General features: G+C 41.3%; 1 protein-coding gene across 1 annotated transcript; it reads right to left on the bottom strand.

The window, feature by feature from the left end:
• Window positions 1-1,933: 1,933 nt before the first annotated feature.
• glis3 (GLIS family zinc finger 3) lies at window positions 1,934-14,682 on the bottom strand. Its single transcript, XM_071914853.2, has 9 exons — window positions 14,492-14,682; window positions 13,228-14,401; window positions 7,014-7,175; window positions 6,706-6,816; window positions 5,000-5,141; window positions 4,745-4,817; window positions 2,947-3,116; window positions 2,170-2,343; window positions 1,934-2,055 (listed from the first exon to the last, which is right to left on the bottom strand). Exons 1-9 carry the CDS (start codon window positions 14,665-14,667, stop codon window positions 1,934-1,936), a joined length of 2,304 nt encoding a protein of 767 aa, XP_071770954.2. The 5' UTR covers window positions 14,668-14,682.
• Window positions 14,683-16,620: the final 1,938 nt, after the last annotated feature.

Raw genomic sequence — 16,620 nt, 5'->3', positions numbered from 1 at the left:
AGTAGTGCCAAAGAGGTGCATATATGTAGAAAAGCTCTGTCATGGCTACGACTATGAAATGATTGAATACCCATTTACAGCATGGCGCCCTTACAAGTTAAAATATTTTACCCTATAGCACTTGGCACACTGAGCACTAAAAACAGCAACTTAACCCTAACCCAAACTTTTTCATTGAAAATAATAAAACAAAGACAGAAATGTAAAGAGGTTTCCAGTGGACACAAAGCCTAACCAACCACCTGTGTTCACTGGGCACCACCTTTTTGGTTAGCAGTGCTAAACAGATGCTTTGGGGAAGCTGTTGTTGCTAAGCAACTACTGAAAACCTATCTGATGCATGATCCTCTTTTCTTAAAAGATTATTTTTTTAAAAACTAAAACAGTTTGTCGTTTCAGTTTAAAATAAGGAAAATCTAGCACTGTGAAGAGTGATACCTGGTGGACATGTAAAAGGTATTTCATACTCTTCAGCTACACATCAGTGATTGCTGACAACGTCTGTGATTTACATTTACGTTATTTTTCCCTCAGATTTTCAGTGTTGAAAATTATTTAGATTGCTAGTGCAGCGTAGGCCCTCTATGTTCTTCTTATTTTGGCTTTATGAGGTAGCCTAAATACTCACTGAGACTAGCTTAAGCACTTAAATGAGTTTAATGTGTGTTAGGACCAAGAGAGACCTTATAAATGTATTAGAGATGTGATATGCTGCAAGACATGTTTATCAACTACTGCCCTACATAGAGACGTCTAGAAATCCATGTGATTGATGCCAACTGCACTATTTTTTGAATTATTTTGGAGAGCCACAAATAAATCAGTGAATCTCTGCCAATAACGACCTGGTTCATGAGCTGCACAATAATAATCCATTTCATAAAATGACTCTTTTCAACAGCCACAAATATCTTTTCACTGTTAATTTAAACTGTTTTGGGCAAGTCATTACACCTCTTCCACAATCTGCATTCAAACATATTTTCCACTAAGTTGTGTTGTTTGTGTCCTTAAAGGTTTGTAGAAAAATGAGTTGAAATTGATAGTTAATGAGTGTCTTGGCTCTAGTCATGTGTTCAGGTGCATTACACATCGCATTGTGCTTCCTTTGTGCATCTGCTCCATATAATTTACAAGGAGATACGGGATGTATGGTGGAAGTATTGCCTTGTAAATAATGCTACCAGGAGCTAATCTACAAGACAGAGTTCAGAATGTCTTCAACTAAAAACTACAAATAAAACAAATAAGGTTTGACAAAAGGAGTGCAAAAGATTTATTTCTTTGTCTTGATTTCTCCCAAATATATTTAAAAGTTAACACAAATCTGTCTCATAGCCTAGGCACAAAAACACTGATAGCACAACATTTAATGCATGTAACAACGTGGTTATCTCTATGCATATTACAGCGACATGGTAAGGCGTTCTTGTTACTATAGTTACAGTGACATGGCTCTAACAAAAGCATAATAAATGATCCTTTATGTACTTTTCTTTGATTGCATTGTAAGAGTACTGTGCAAAATGTCACAAGAAACTACACAAAGTACTATATGTTATACAACTGTAGTAAAAATTGGAGAATCCAAGTAAACATTAAAATCCTGCAGGCTCTGTGGTTAATATCATTGATTATGGAGACATGAAAAGCCAGTGCGTAGAGTCAGATAGTACATTTACATGGATTAAGTCAAACAAAAAAAGACCTGTATGAAGAATGTAAGAAAGTCAGTCCCTTCTTCTATTTTTTCTAAGGAGCATCTTAACCTGCTTCATCATCAAATATTCAGCTTGATGTCACAGCACCACTCTGCAGCCAGCGTGCAGAGGCATTCATGTGTCCCTCCTAATAAGCATTTGACTTAAATCGATCGGGGACACAAAATAGTGCAAGGGAAAGCGACCCACAGGTCTTCCACAATCGAATCATGTCACCCTTCTGTATAGATGCAGGAGATGTGGCTTGTGCAGTGGTCCACCACACTGAAGAAATCCTCCCCTTCCAGTTCTCGAGCAACACCCAAATCCTGTGGTTGGCTGTGGACGTCAAATTCTGCATACACACACACACACACACACACACACACACATGCAGTGATTGGTATGAAATCCATGCCAATAAAGTGCTGATCCTATAACAGTTCTGTTTAGACTATATTTTCATCACCTGTAATGCAAGACAGAGGTCTTTGTGAGGAGTGCATCCCATTGAGAGTATTGACTGTTGGAGCGAGGCTGTCACCAAAGGCTTGAACTTGCATCAGGTGACATGAGCTGGACTGTGTTGTGACACCACTATACGATGGAAGAGAATACAGCATCTTCATCTGCACCGAGAGCTCTACAGATGAGGAGAGAAAACAGACAAGATTTCTATTTTATCCTCCTCACTGTGAAAAACAATTCAAATAAGGTTTATAGCGTTTTCCCCCCTGAATTGTGCATTGTAATACCGGGCTTTCATGTAGAAGATCTACAATTTATGAAACAAATTGAGTGTTTGAGTCCTTTTAAACCTTGTCTTTATCTCAAAAGTAAAAGCTGAATTAAGTGTTTGTGAACACCTTGTCAATATCACTGCGGCTGTCAAGTCTGGGGGGAAAAGGGTGATATCTATTTAAAGCTACGTAGAGTGGAGCTGCCTGATTTTGTCTACCAAGAAAAAAACACCAGCCACCTGCTACACAACATAAAGATATACTGCATGATCAACGCACATGTGAGAAAATCTGTCCAAACAGATTGTCAAACCACCCACACATTTACTAATAGGGTAGTCAGATATGAAACTTGTACTACAACCCCTTTCAGAGGAGCCTCCAGTAGGAATTATGTTTTTCACTCCAAGGCTTCCCCCCCCCCGATGCCACGAAGCTGGCCTCTGTAACTGTATTCACCTCTATGAAATGAATATTTCTGTGTTTTAACATCAGTCAAAACGAACCCCTCTGAGTACCTGGGTTATGATCTGGTAGTTCAGGAGGCTGACTGGGCTGCCTCAGATCCTGGTTGTTCTGCAGAGATGCCCCACAGGGAGGCTGGGGGACGTAGGTGGAAGAGCGAGGCCCACACTGGTCCCCAGGGATGAGCTGGTGGGGGGAAGGATCAACAAACCTGAAATGTTTCAGACTAGAGTAAATACTCTGCTGGTTGAATAAAGAAAAGCCAAACAGTTAATTAGTGTATCGACCATCCTCATTTATCAACAAACGATTATATCTGTACTCTATGGAGCATGGATAAGCTGAACTGACCAAAAATCGGAACCAGTATTTAATCGATATAAAGAGGTAGACTGCAAAATAGGCACGGTGTTAATTCTTAATGTGTGGGAAATATATGCCTTGGTGAATTATATATTCTTTTAAAACCATACTAAAATATGCCTCAGTAAGTGATGTTTCATTCATTTTGGCTGCTGAAGATGCAGAGAATGATGTTCACTATGCAGTATTTGCCGTAGTAAGCACAAAAATGTGATAGGGCAAAAAAGGGAAAGAAGATATTATATAGCTTTTATGTAGCTGTACGGGTTTGCCAAGTAACACTTTTGCATATGTCTGCTTGCCAATACTGTGAGTGTTAAAGGAGCCAAAGTTTGCTGACAATATGCAAAGACTGAATGAGGAGAGAAAGGAATCACATAAAGGTGCAGAGAAAAAATGGCAACAAGGATTTTACAATCGATTTAACATCTAGAAAAGTAATTACAGCAATTCTCATCTCCCGCCAGACTTTAAATGGCATTTTTTAGATTTTATGATTCACTTATTGAATTCCTTAACCACTCTTGTTGGTGGCTATAGCATCCATTAATACTAGCCCTTGAGACCAATGAGGCAAGGCAAGGCCTGCTTTCACAGGCCAATTGTCTACCCAGAATCCTGCAGTGAATGCTTTGGCCTACCGCTGCTACAGGAACAATCACAGCCAGTGAGGAGCCATGAGCATCTGGCTGCTCAGAACGGCAGAAATCCTTCATCACAGGCTTTGAAGTGTATAGATGAAGGGATGTTTTCCTGTGAGCTGACCAGGCAACAGTGTTGCTGGCCATTCCCAACCTGTAAAATCTCTTCCCAGCCGCTTTCTTCACAGTGGAGGTGTAGCACCCACAAAAAAACCCTTTAGAGTCTTTCACCAGGGGAGAAAATGGTGCTTTATTTTAATCAGATTATTCTAATTATGAGCTTATAGCCATGAAGCCATGACAACCAATGTTTAAGTAGTTATTTGTTTCAGATCAGTAAAAAGAGAGAAAAAGGGATCGTGAAGCATTTAAATCAGTCATGGCTGCAGTCACTGTGCCAATGGGAATTCAAAATAAAAAGAAAATACCAATTGGCTTGGCCAGTAAAGCTAACCGCTCCCACAGTTAGCTGTTGTGAAGACAAGTGTCGCTGAACATGTTTAAATTCCACAGGATTTGAGTTTCTTCCGCTGATGACTGGGTATGTGCACTCAACATTACATTTACCCAACATAAGGCTTTAGTATCAATTTTTTTAGTATCAATGAGAATTTCCCCCCACATTATTTAGGCTCTGCAGCATCCAATGCAAAACAGCAACACATGCTTGAAAAGTTGTGAATGGTCTATTTTGTGGCAGATGCTTATAGGAATTTTCATACCACAGTCATTTGAATAATTCTTTTTTTTTTATCAATTAAATAACTCATCAATTTTTATTAATTCAAATGTGAAAACCTCACACCTGACACAATAATGCCAAAGTGCTGAGTACCTGTAATTATCTTGTAAGGAGCACAGCAGAGCCAGGTGAGGACTGCTGGAGGAATCTTTCCCCTGCGGAACAGCTGAGGAGCAGGGATGATAAACAGATGACACTTCAGGGTATAAAACACAGGCTAAAGCTAACAGATAAACCTATTATGTGCACATGGTTGCAGGGGGTTACTGGTTGCGTAACTCGTTTTTTTTTTTTTTAATATCAAACGCATTCTATGAAATCTAAGTGTCGGAGTGAAAACATATGTACCGGAGTATGGCTCATGGGAGGTGCTGGGGGACGGATCCAAGCTGTTGTCAATCCTCGCCAGAGGAGAAAGGCTCGGTTGCAGCGGGTGGATGGTTAAACAGTCTGTCAGTGCTTCCTGGGTCACATCAACAGAGGATTTCAGCTAGAGACACGACACACATGGAAAATGTATCATAATCAGTGCCAAACAGCATGAGATGAACAGATATTCAACAGCAAAATAACTAAAGATATGTTAAGTGGATTTTGGGCTGATTTTCCTTTTAATTGTAGTAGTATTAGTAGTATTAGTGGTGATATTAATAATAATACTACTTAGTCTTATACTGCTGACTCCATTCACTCATAGCTCACCTAAACTTAACCAACAAATGACTAGAGTTTAATGAGCACAAAAACAAATTAGTTTTCTCTTTGTAGTTTTGTCTTTAATCTAGATGTTTGTACGGTTAAAAAAGCTTCATCAGTAGATCTATGACTATGGGGAGTAAAAGTCTCTTATATTATCTGGAGCCAAGCCGTTTATTGTTTTTCAAACTAACCAATAACATTTTAAAATCAATTCTAAATTCAACTGGAAGCCAATGTATGGATCTCTTCTTGTGGTTCTAGTTAAACGCCTGGCTGGTGCCTATATGCAGACAAGAATAGTAGGAAAACAGCTATAGGATGTTTAGGAGGTTAAGTATATAAGCTAGGTTTTTACAGTGATCTTTGTAAGAAACAAATATAATATGCATTCCATCTCAAGAGGCATTAGCAAAATGCACAGGAAGATTACTGAGTTTGAAAACCTGTTATTTAACTTGTTAATGAAAGAAGCTGTGCATGTGGGAGACTTTGTAAAATGTCACTTTTTTTTTAGTAACAACCCACCTTCTGTGGCTGTATCTATGGTGACATAACCTTCACTAAGACAGTGAGCTAAAGACCATAATTCTCACGCACACAATCTGAACTTTACCGTGCTGCAATATTGTGTTACCATGTGAAACTCTATTAGTATCCCAAAGTAGAAAATACAGAGGGTGCAAGCAGTGCAAGCCTATGATATAAACAATATGTGTGTATTTTAGTGTGATCGAGCTCTGTCAGTGGCAGCAAGTGGTTATATGAACTCCTCATATGTCACTTATGTCACATACTTTCATGTTTTAGCATGCACACCTGCAAATACGTCCATGAACAGTCATACAGTCATTACACATCTTAAGGACTCGCAGAGCTCAGCAGAGTGGGATGCAGAACACATCAAAGCAAGAAACAACTCAATACCATCAGGCAATTAGGACAAAAAAGTTCCTAACTATAGTAGATGTGAAATGTGTTAATATTACTTTTTCTTTGTCCGTGGTTGTAATGTTCAAGAGGTGATTTTGTCTATTTGCAATTATCACTAATGAGAGTTGGTTGAGGTGGAACGTTAGTCATGACTCCAGAGTCCGTAGGCAGCTAATGTCAGGGTTTACAAATTCAGCCGACAGTTTACAAATTCACTTTTTAGACTCATGCATGAATCAAGCAAAAACAAGTGCAAAATTTATACAAGCATACAGTGATCAATATATCATAATAGTATAGGTATATTTCTATAGTCATTATATAGTTATACACATCTCTTCAATTATATGTAAGTATAATGTAATGTTGTTATAAATGGATATGTTAATTATGATTAGAGTGAAGGCATGTACTGTAATACTTACCTTCTTCCGTAGCTGTCGCTCTTTGGAAGAGTGGGATTTCACATGTTTCCTCAAGGAGCTGGGATCAGTGTAGCGCTTTGCACAGCCAGGGACCTGGCATGCATACGGCTTCTGCACCACAGACATATGAAAACATTTAGCAGTCCACACACACACACACACACACACACACACACACACACACACACACACACACACACGGACAAACCCAAACACATACACAGGCTTTAAAGTACCATCCATAATTTGTGTGTGCACATGAGTGTGTATGTGTACGAGTGTGTGTGTGTGTGATGCCTGCCACTCACTGTGTCCAGGTGTGTGCGCTGGTGTTTAGCTCTGTCACTCGAGTTGCTGAAGGCCTTGTGGCACCCAGGGTGCTGACATAGGTAAGGTTTCTCCCCTGTGTGGCTCCGCAGGTGGATCTTCAGGTTTTCTAGCCGAGAGAAAGCCTTCTTACAGCCCTCAAACTGTAACCGCACATTAGCACACAGTAAATGTAGTTTAAGTCCAATGTCATCCAATTGCCACAGATGAGCAGTATTTCTACTACATGCATTTCAAATACAGTAGAGATGATAAGGGGCTGGGGGGTCATTGTTGTGGAAGACTACTGTTTTGGACTGCTGGCTCCATCCGGTGCCATACAGCAGCACTACAAGCACCTCCAACCTGAAGCTGCACACACACCTGGAGCAGGATGAGGATTAGCTGGAGCTCACCAGAGACACAGACCTGCTGCCCTCAGTGTGTGGGAGGCCGTGGCAAAAGAAATGAGGAATACCTCCTGAATGCTAAAATGACATGCTTTTAGACTGAACTGACACTCAAGTTAGCCCCAACTGCAAACCGCTAGTTTTATGGTTGATAGACAAGCGGCTGTACAGCTGCCCGGCCCAGAGAGGGAGTCAAATTTAGAAGCGCCAAAGGGAGACAAATAAATTTTGGTTCTTTCATAAAATGTTTCTGTTCTCTGATACTTTTTAAATAAAACGCCTTGCTATTGTTCAGTGGGGAACATCTCTTGTCTTCACTTTTGATGATTATACAACCACAATGCTCTCACCACCCGCCCATTCCTATTGTAGTATTTCATTATTTTGTGTATTATGTAATTTGTAATTTGAAAATGTAAAATAAATTCTACTGTAAGTTGTATTTAAGTAATTCTCACAACAGTGCCTTTGTATTTTAGAAATATTCGCAGGAACCAAACCAGATTTGTAAAACTCAAAGATGTTTGAAATATTCATCAAGGCTCGAATGGGTTGGCAGCTAGACTGTGGAGCATGAGATGAGTCTTTAATCTTCTCACAGCACAAGATTATCAGTTCTGACTCTCCATTCTGCCCCCTATAATATCTACAAAGACCAATATAGACAAAAAAAAATCAGTTACAAGTTGCTGCTGTAATCAAGGTTGTGTTTGTATTACCAGCATTAATGAGACGGGGTATACCAAGTGCATATTCATATGTACGAAAAATGCACAACACACTCTGATAAACAGATATCTACTCTCCAGATATAGTACCATTAATTTTTGCTAGCTGTATGCATCCATAACATCACTGGTTGCTCAATTGTTGGAAGAATCGGTCAAGTCTTAAGTAATACATTTTGATACATTTGTGCCTGATGGTTATCAGTGTAACCAGCAGGGGTCAGTGTTTATACAGACATTACTCTATTGTAGTCTTTTTCTTTTTTATCTTGCATCACCTTGACAGCAGTTGGTAGCTATCAATACCAAAAATGTAATTGTTACAATACATTCTTAATGCATTCACAGCAAAGCTCAGACTAAATGACTACACTATATCGTCATTATGATTAGTACCCTTACTCCAGGGGTTTTAGGAAAAATCATACTAATCCAAGTCAACAAAACAGGTCTCGTTTTTGCAGTATCACACCACTACAGTGACCTCATGTCTAAACTATGTGAATCATCAGTGCTTTCTCATTGCAAGGCCAGGACTTTGGACTTCCTGGTCACAGGGGGTTTGGAATGTCCTTACTAAGCCTCACAGAGGAGACACATAGACCATGTCGCATTTTGTTATTCTTCCTCCAGCACTGGATTCCTCACATACTGATGCCTCTCCCCCAGCAATGCAAAGCAAAGCCACACCAAAACCTGAAGTTTCTCCTTTAATATTTCACTACCTGCATTCCTCTGCATTCCAAGGAGAAATATTTGCCGTTCGTTCTCATCAGGCCAGTGCTATTTCCTGTCAACATCTATTTAAAAAAAAAATGTCTAACAAGCCCAATCTGTCTCTGAAAGCTCACAAACATCACAAACTATCATTATCATTCCCTGTTAGGAAAACCATGTTTTCAATGCTGCAGAGATGGTGGATGTAAGTCAGAATTTCTATAAATTCATACATATCAACTGTGTTCACCAGAAACTTGGGACTATTAAGGAATTCTTAATGGTTTTGACAAGGAAAATGCAAAAAATTTGAAACCAAAGAGTAGTTAGAATGAAACAGTGGAGCAATACAGTGAGAAAGGCACTATCTTCTCAAAATCCCTCCTCACACCCGAGAGTAATTCTTCGCTCTATCCATCCATTCTATTTATTCTCATAGGAAGGTGTACCAGCAACACCACTCCTAAACAAAGCGTAGAGAAAAGGATCAACAACAGACCATTCACACTGGGTACCTCAAGAAAAACAGCGCAGATAGTCAGAGAAAGCATGATAAATAGTCATTCAGAACCAAAGTGGACAGACAAGAGAGAACCAGCGCAAGACTAAAACACACTGCCAGGAGCCCAGTAGTGGCCAGGGGTGGCTGTGTGTTCGCTCTTACTCTCTCTCTCTCTCTCTCTTTGTCTCTCTCTCTCTCTCCCTCTCTCATGAAGCTCTCATAAAGCATGCAGGGCTTTTTAGTTGTCGTGAGGGACATTTGGGCTGAAAAGAAAGCAACATGGCTCCTCAGTGTAGATCAGCGCTACAGCCAGCTTCTGACAGGTCCTGGCAGGCGCCCATCCCCTGCTTGAACAATGACAGCTCCAATCTCTGCCAGCAGAGTCAGTCTGGTGCCCAGTCTTACTCTGGGGTCAATTCACTCTCATCTCCACTCCTCCCTGTCTCACCAGTGACATTTCTACCCTCTTTGCTCTTTTTCCTCATTTAGTTTCACCTGTTTCCTAATATCTGCTTTTTACTTTTAAAGTCCCTATCCCCATAGACATGTACATTCTTAAATGGTAGGATTTGCTGATGAGAAATAATTGTTTTGCAACTTCCTGGCATGATTCAAAACACAGGGAAATGTGCTTTGATGTTAACAGATAATAAAAATATTACGTAAACATATTGTCGCTGTCCAGTGAAAACCTCATATCTCCACAATGTCAGCTTTTCAGGAACTAAGAAAGGGTTTGAAAGGGTTTTTTATCAGACCGAAGATGGTAGAATTTTCTCAAGCATTGAATCTTTCAACTGAAGTCAAAAGATGAAAATCATCAAGATTGGAGTTACAAGGTTTTCACATGACAGCAGCAATATACAGCTTGAGACGTGTAAAAAATAGCTGTAACACACTGTCAGTTATTGTATTAAGTTATTATTGTATTATTATTTTTAAGCTGTCTCCTATTGTATTTAAAATGTTTATATATTTTAAAAGCAGAAAACAACAAGTGTGACTGTTGGTGAGTCCAAGGAGGTGGTTTAGAGTTCTGGATCAGTAAAAATAATTTAATGTGTGTGTGTGTGTGTGTGTGTGTGTGTGTAACCTGGCTTTTTTCCTGCAAGTTGAAAATAGAGTTTGTGGGACCAAATAATTTGTTTATTGATGCAGGATAATAAACGGTCCTGTTTGTGAAACCATATTCCAAGCACTGAAGCATCAGTCTCTGGTGCCAAAATAAAGTTAGTTCCCTCCAAACAATTGTAAGGATGGCGCTTAAAATGTTGACAAACCTGAAATCTCAAGCCTGCATTCAGTGGCATTAGCAAGGCTTGAATTTCAAGCTGGTCATGTAGGGAAATTAACTGGATTAGCATGGAACTAGGGTTACATTTTCACTACACAATTTCCTCAGTCATCTAACCAACTACGTGTCTTCACTGTCTTCACTCTACCTAGCTGAACTTGAACTGATTAAAGGGATACTGTGACATTTTCAGTTTTGGCCTGACAGTGGAAAACACATGGCAGCAGTAAGGGAAAAACTCATAATTTAGCTGCTAATATTTGGTTTCCAATAGACTTGCTAACAACGCCAATAAGCCATTTCCCGGCTAACTGAGGAGCAAATCTAGAAATTACCTAGTGAAATGAAATAGCGCAAGAAAGTCTAAAATATTATCTTTTTAATGTGCATGTCTGAAAAAACCTCCGTAGATTCTGGGGTATATAGGCTATTGTATGTTCTATGAACCTTCCCAAGACAGTTACTTTACTTATATTACAGGACCAAGTAACAAGGGAGAAACACAAATTCAATCTTGTTTGTCATGACAACCAATGCTATAGCTCAGCCCCATAACTGTGATCTCAAACCAAACAACTGCTAAAATAGTACAATCAGGAGAAGGTATACACAGGTATACACAGCAATGTTTATATGTGCAGGAATAGCTGATGATGTGATTAGTGTTCAGACAATTCAGATGTTCAATAGCTTCAGTGAGGAAAAAACATTTATGTGTCTTTTGTTCAAAATCATGTGCGGACTCAAAATGACTGTATAAGTCTGTAGATTGGGTGATTAGTTCTATTGATGCTTTTCAAACCTCATGTGTTTAAATCATAGAGGTATATGGCAGACACAAATACATTGAGGAGTCAAGGATGTGTTAAGAAATTGTTCAATCATTATTAAACAGATTGTGAAATGACAGGTACAAGTCTGTGCCTGCCCTGTGTGTTCGCTGTGTAACAAGAGCTACCTCATTGTTCTGCTACTGGCTCGCGCTTCATTTACCATTCATCAGTTCACTTACCTGCCAATCATTCCTTACAAAAAGTTGGACCCTACATCTTGGACAATTATATGGTGTATAAGGTGGGCTCTTTTAAGCAAAGCCAGCTCTCTCTAAATATCTAAGTAATGCTAGCATGTCTGTCTGTTCTGTAAGATTCAGATAGTTCATCAGCAGGCTGTGATTCTTGGCAGATTTCTTTCAATTTGGCAGAACCTTTCAGGCTCAGAATTAGTTAGTCTGTACCACAAAAATCCTATAAAAATGAATGCAACTTGGCTTCTATTCTGTTTTTGGCAATAGGTTGTCACTCTGAATACTTTCCTCATTATTGCATGATTACATGGTACACAGACCCATCCAACGATTGCAGCCCCATAGCAACAGAGCTGGCTTCAACTAATAAGTAAGTATTTTGGTACAAAAGGTCGACTGCAGGTATGCATGCAGTTAATAATTGACTTGTTGAAAGCAGCAACATGAAACATGGTTGGCCAATGGTTGGCCTATTATTCATCTAAATCTCAAGTATTTTCCCAGTGGGAGTGAGGAAAAGAAGGAGGAGGAAGAAGGAAAGAGCGGTGTACTATCCATTTAGCCAAATATTTGTCTACATTCTAGACTAGTCTGTGATCTCAGTTTTTTTTTTTTTTTTACTTGAGCACACCACAAATACATTTTAATAGCAAACCTTTAACTACAATGTGACTGACAAGTCAGTCTGTGGATGAGGTCATATCATATCAAAAAAACTCAAATTATCTTAAAAATTACAACCAAATTCAAGAGTCCTCACCATATTGCAGCATATCTGAGAGAACTGACACACCTCTGAATCAACTGTCCCAAAGAAACAAAGCCAATAGTCCATCAGTAATCAGGCCCATGGATAAACAGCTTTAGATGAATTTAATTGAAGCCCCCAACTCTTTGGCCACAGAACCAGACCTGTGGAGAGCCAGGCGATGGGGCATCACCTTCCCAGAATGACGGCCAAGTTTGTCAGACGATGGCCTGGCAGGCACCCTCCTGCTGACAGGCCCAGTAGCGACTAGAGAGCCCTCTGTGAGGGAGATGGGAGACCAACTGGTGCCCTGCCAGATCTAAAGTGCTAGGCTGCCTTTGTGCTGATTTAATAACTACATAATTGAGTTAACTCCCATGTCAATTATCACAGAGCTGCACTAATTACCCCATGGCTAGAGTTAAGAGGAGAAAGAGGCCATATTTCTGTCCTAAACCTTGGCCTTAAATACAGAGCGCATGAAGGCATTTAAGAGTTACAGAAGTGTGTACCTTATGAAAGTCTGTTCTTTTCTGTAGCTAGAGGCTTAAAAGCCCTCAACAAGACACTATGGCTTTGAAGGGAACACTGAGAACACTGAGAATTGCACTCAGTGAACCACTGCCACTCATCATGTTTCTGCTTCGATGGCAATCTCTCAGCCTTGTCACACAAAGAGACTCTTCACATCGTAGGGATTTCTAGTATCTTATGAGGGTGGAAGTTACGCTGCTTCACTTGCATGAAAAAGAGACACAAATATGATCTGGAATGGCATAATGGTGTATACCGTGCACTTGTTGGGTTTCTCTCCTGAATGGACCCTCATGTGGATAAGAAGCTTGTATCGGGCATTGAAGGATTTGAACTTGCGTGGACACCCCACCCAGTAGCATGTGAAATCCTCAGCCTTGCGCTGGTCCACGTGTAGCTTTTCTATATGCCTTACCAACTCCTCCTTTTGGTCATAGACAGCGCTGCAGTCCAACCACCTACAGCAGTGGCCCCCATAGTCTTCCAGCTCTCCTTCTTCTTCCTCCAGCATTGGGACCTGGGGCAAGAAGCTGACCCCATGCCTGGGAGGAGCAGTGGGAGCCTGTGAGAGAGGGTCCTGAGAAGGGGCCTTCATCTGGCTGCGAGGTCTGGCGAGGTGGATGTGTTGGTGGGAGTGGTGGGAGTGGTAGGGCGGCGGGGGGCCCTGTGGAGGAGTAGCTGCTTGGACAACAGTCAAGAGTTCTGGCTCTAATGGTCGTGATGGCAGCAGGTTGTTGGGGGGTTGGTTCCTGACCTCTGAAGTCTTCTCCATTGCCCCTCCTTCCTCTGGGAGGCACTGCTGCTCCACCACCATGTTAGCCATCTGGCTCTCCAGAGCTCCTCCCTCCTCAAGCCTCTGCATACGGCCACTTTCTGTCCCAGACCGCAGCTCCGTCTGTGGGGCCAGGGCCAGCGAATAGCCTGGCGTGCTGAGGGGGTTGGCCTGGGGGATACAGCGGCCTCTCACACCCAGGAAGTGACCGTACACCTCAGGTTGGACAGGTGAGACGGTGAGGTGGGAGGCTGGAGAGCTGCGGGAACCATTGATATAAGCCACCAGCGAGGTAGGCGAGGTGCGTATGATAGAGTTAAAATCAATACCCATAACATCTGACAAAGGGGACATGGAGAGAGCTCGCTTCTTAGAACGTGTAGATTGCTTGGGGCTACCGGCATCGCCCGCAAAGAGGTAGGAGGGCAGGGAGGCAGAGTTGCTCGTGGCACCTGATATGGTGGTGCCAGACATGGCAGTGCCTGGGGAAAGGCTGAGCTGCTCGCCGCCCTCACTGGCCTGGGTGGAGCACTGAGGTAGACCCAGTGGAGGAAGGACACGGTAGCCATAGGGCCACTCATGTCTGCCACTCAACATTGACTGGGTCTCAGACAGACTGAGGGTCGTGGATGCCAGGGATTCTCTGGACAGTAAGGATCTGAAACAGATTGTTGTTGCCCAGTTTAATAACATTGTCGTTTAAGTTTTAGTGAGCTCATCATCATTTACTGTCATAGCTATTACCCACCTGGCATCAGTATAGGGTACCAGCACACTTTGTGGATGTGGTGGGGGATGTGGCGCCGCAGGACCTGGAGTGTATGGTTGGCCTGTCACTAGAGCGACTGGACCCAGGCTCTGGACAATCATGGGACTGCTGGTCACCTGCAAGTTGGCACCAGCTGGCTGGCCAAATACTTCCATGGTAGGCCCAGACACAGAGCAACCTGCTGGACACAAAGCCTTAAACTCAATAAACTGTCGAATGTCCATCTGTGAAATACCTTATTTTAACTATAACCCAAATGTATAAGTAACATACACAACACATTTCAGTGAAACTTATTCTGAGTTGACAAGTGTTGATTGGAGTTTTGTTTGTTCACTCATGGAGCTGATATGGCTCTAAAACACACTACATGACACTTTGAATTAAATTAACTCTGACGTGTGCTTAATGAGAGAGTGGAAATTGGTGATATGTTTAGATCTTAGTGAGAAACTGGTGGGAAATTAAAATGTGCTGCACATTGCACTGTAACTGAGTGCAGATTAATTACAAATTAGCAATATAACATGAAGAATTTGCAAATGTAGCCACACTGATAATTTGGAGTATGGTTGCAGGTGCCAAATCAATCTGAATTGATTAATATAGAAGATTTGTCAAAGCCACGTTCATAATTCGAAAGATTATGAAATTAATCTTTCCTGAGTGCATTACAGCATTGCATGTTTAATCGATAGCTCTAATTGTCTTCTTTCTTCAGAGCCTAAACCACTAACCAACCACTTTCAAAGCTGACACAGTTCTAAAAACTAACAGGGATTAACTTGGATCCAAATGCAATTAGCTATTGTGAGATCAGTTCACAATATTAACATAATAATCTTGTTTACACAACAGAGACCTGGCAAAGACACCCCCTAATGCAAATCAAACTCAAATGCTACACATTTTGTCCGGTTCAGTTGAGGCCTATAGATTGTGGAATTCCCCTAACCAACCTGAACAGGCCAGAGACACTTTCTGCTCTGTTAATCACTAATGAGCTTTTCTCCTCTGCCCACTTTTCCTCTGTAGAAAATTTAGGGACAAGCTTTATGCTTGGTTAATTATCAATAAATAAGAGAACAAGAGGTCTAGACAGAAGACAGTAGGGGTGGGAAGACCACATTGAGAGCAAGTGAAGTAAGAAGATGTGCATGTAAATCAGTTGTAATTCTGGTGAAGAGGGGAGGCCTTGTGTTCACAACATCACTCTGTCAGACTGCCTATCATGGGACGTGTGCACACTGTGATGTCTCCATTAAGAGGTGGAGAGAGTTTGTTTGGAGCTGGGGATTACATCCAACAGGTTTCAATAACTGGTTAAAGAATCCCCTAGAGATTCCTGAAGTGATAAAATACAGTTCTGGAGAGTATAGGGCCACACCTGCACCTGACTGGCACACTCTATTTTGAATCATCCTCTTTTACTTGTTACCTTATTTTTTTTATAATGGTTGATGTTTTACCTTTGAAGCTGCTGTTAGAGGAGCACAGTCCTGTCTGAATGGCAGCAGTCACTGTGGTTTGTGGAAGATGATGATGAGTAGGCACTTGATGGCATGTTGAGGCACTTGGCATGTTTAGCTGTTTCCCATTGGTCAACACCTGCCTGCGGAGGCACAGGGCTGGAAGGACACCTGGGTTCCCGCTCTGTTTCCCAGAAGCTAAGGAGTGGATTGCCCCTCCTTTCACTTTGTCCATACCTGAGGAGGGACTGAGATTGGCCCGTTGGGGAGAAACACTGGTATGCATGGGTATCCTGATGGATGGGGACTGGTGCCCTGTTACCATGCTCAGTGATGGGGACACACTGCAAGGAGACACCAGGAGTTGACAGCCCTTTCCATTCATGGCTGAAGCAGCGTCCTCAGAAACACTGTGCTTATGAAGATAAAACACATTGCTCTGCAATGCTTATTTTGCCCAAAGCCATGTTTGAAGTTTCAAGTTGTAGCAGCATTGTGTGTCAGTAAAATTAACTTTACACAGGACCGGGTAATCCACTGCTCGTACCTAGGAAATGAATAAAACACATGAAAATACAAAATATAAAAAACCCAAATAAGGTAAGGCTGATTTAGGATTTGAGAAATATTTGAGCTTAA

This window comes from Centroberyx gerrardi, chromosome 2, assembly GCF_048128805.1.
Source record: "Centroberyx gerrardi isolate f3 chromosome 2, fCenGer3.hap1.cur.20231027, whole genome shotgun sequence".
Lineage (NCBI taxonomy): Eukaryota > Metazoa > Chordata > Actinopteri > Beryciformes > Berycidae > Centroberyx > Centroberyx gerrardi.
This window is presented reverse-complemented; position numbering and strand designations above follow the sequence as displayed.

Bases quoted from the DNA above. Each gene is read 5' to 3' on its own strand.
- glis3 (XM_071914853.2), bottom strand. From the start codon at position 14,667: ATGGAAGTATTTGGCCAGCCAGCTGGTGCCAACTTGCAGGTGACCAGC. The intron at 14,402-14,491 runs GTGGGTAATAGC...AATCTGTTTCAG, and splicing joins GTACCCTATACTGATGCCAG to ATCCTTACTGTCCAGAGAAT. The intron at 6,817-7,013 runs GTGAGTGGCAGG...TCTGTGGTGCAG, and splicing joins AGCGCACACACCTGGACACA to AAGCCGTATGCATGCCAGGT.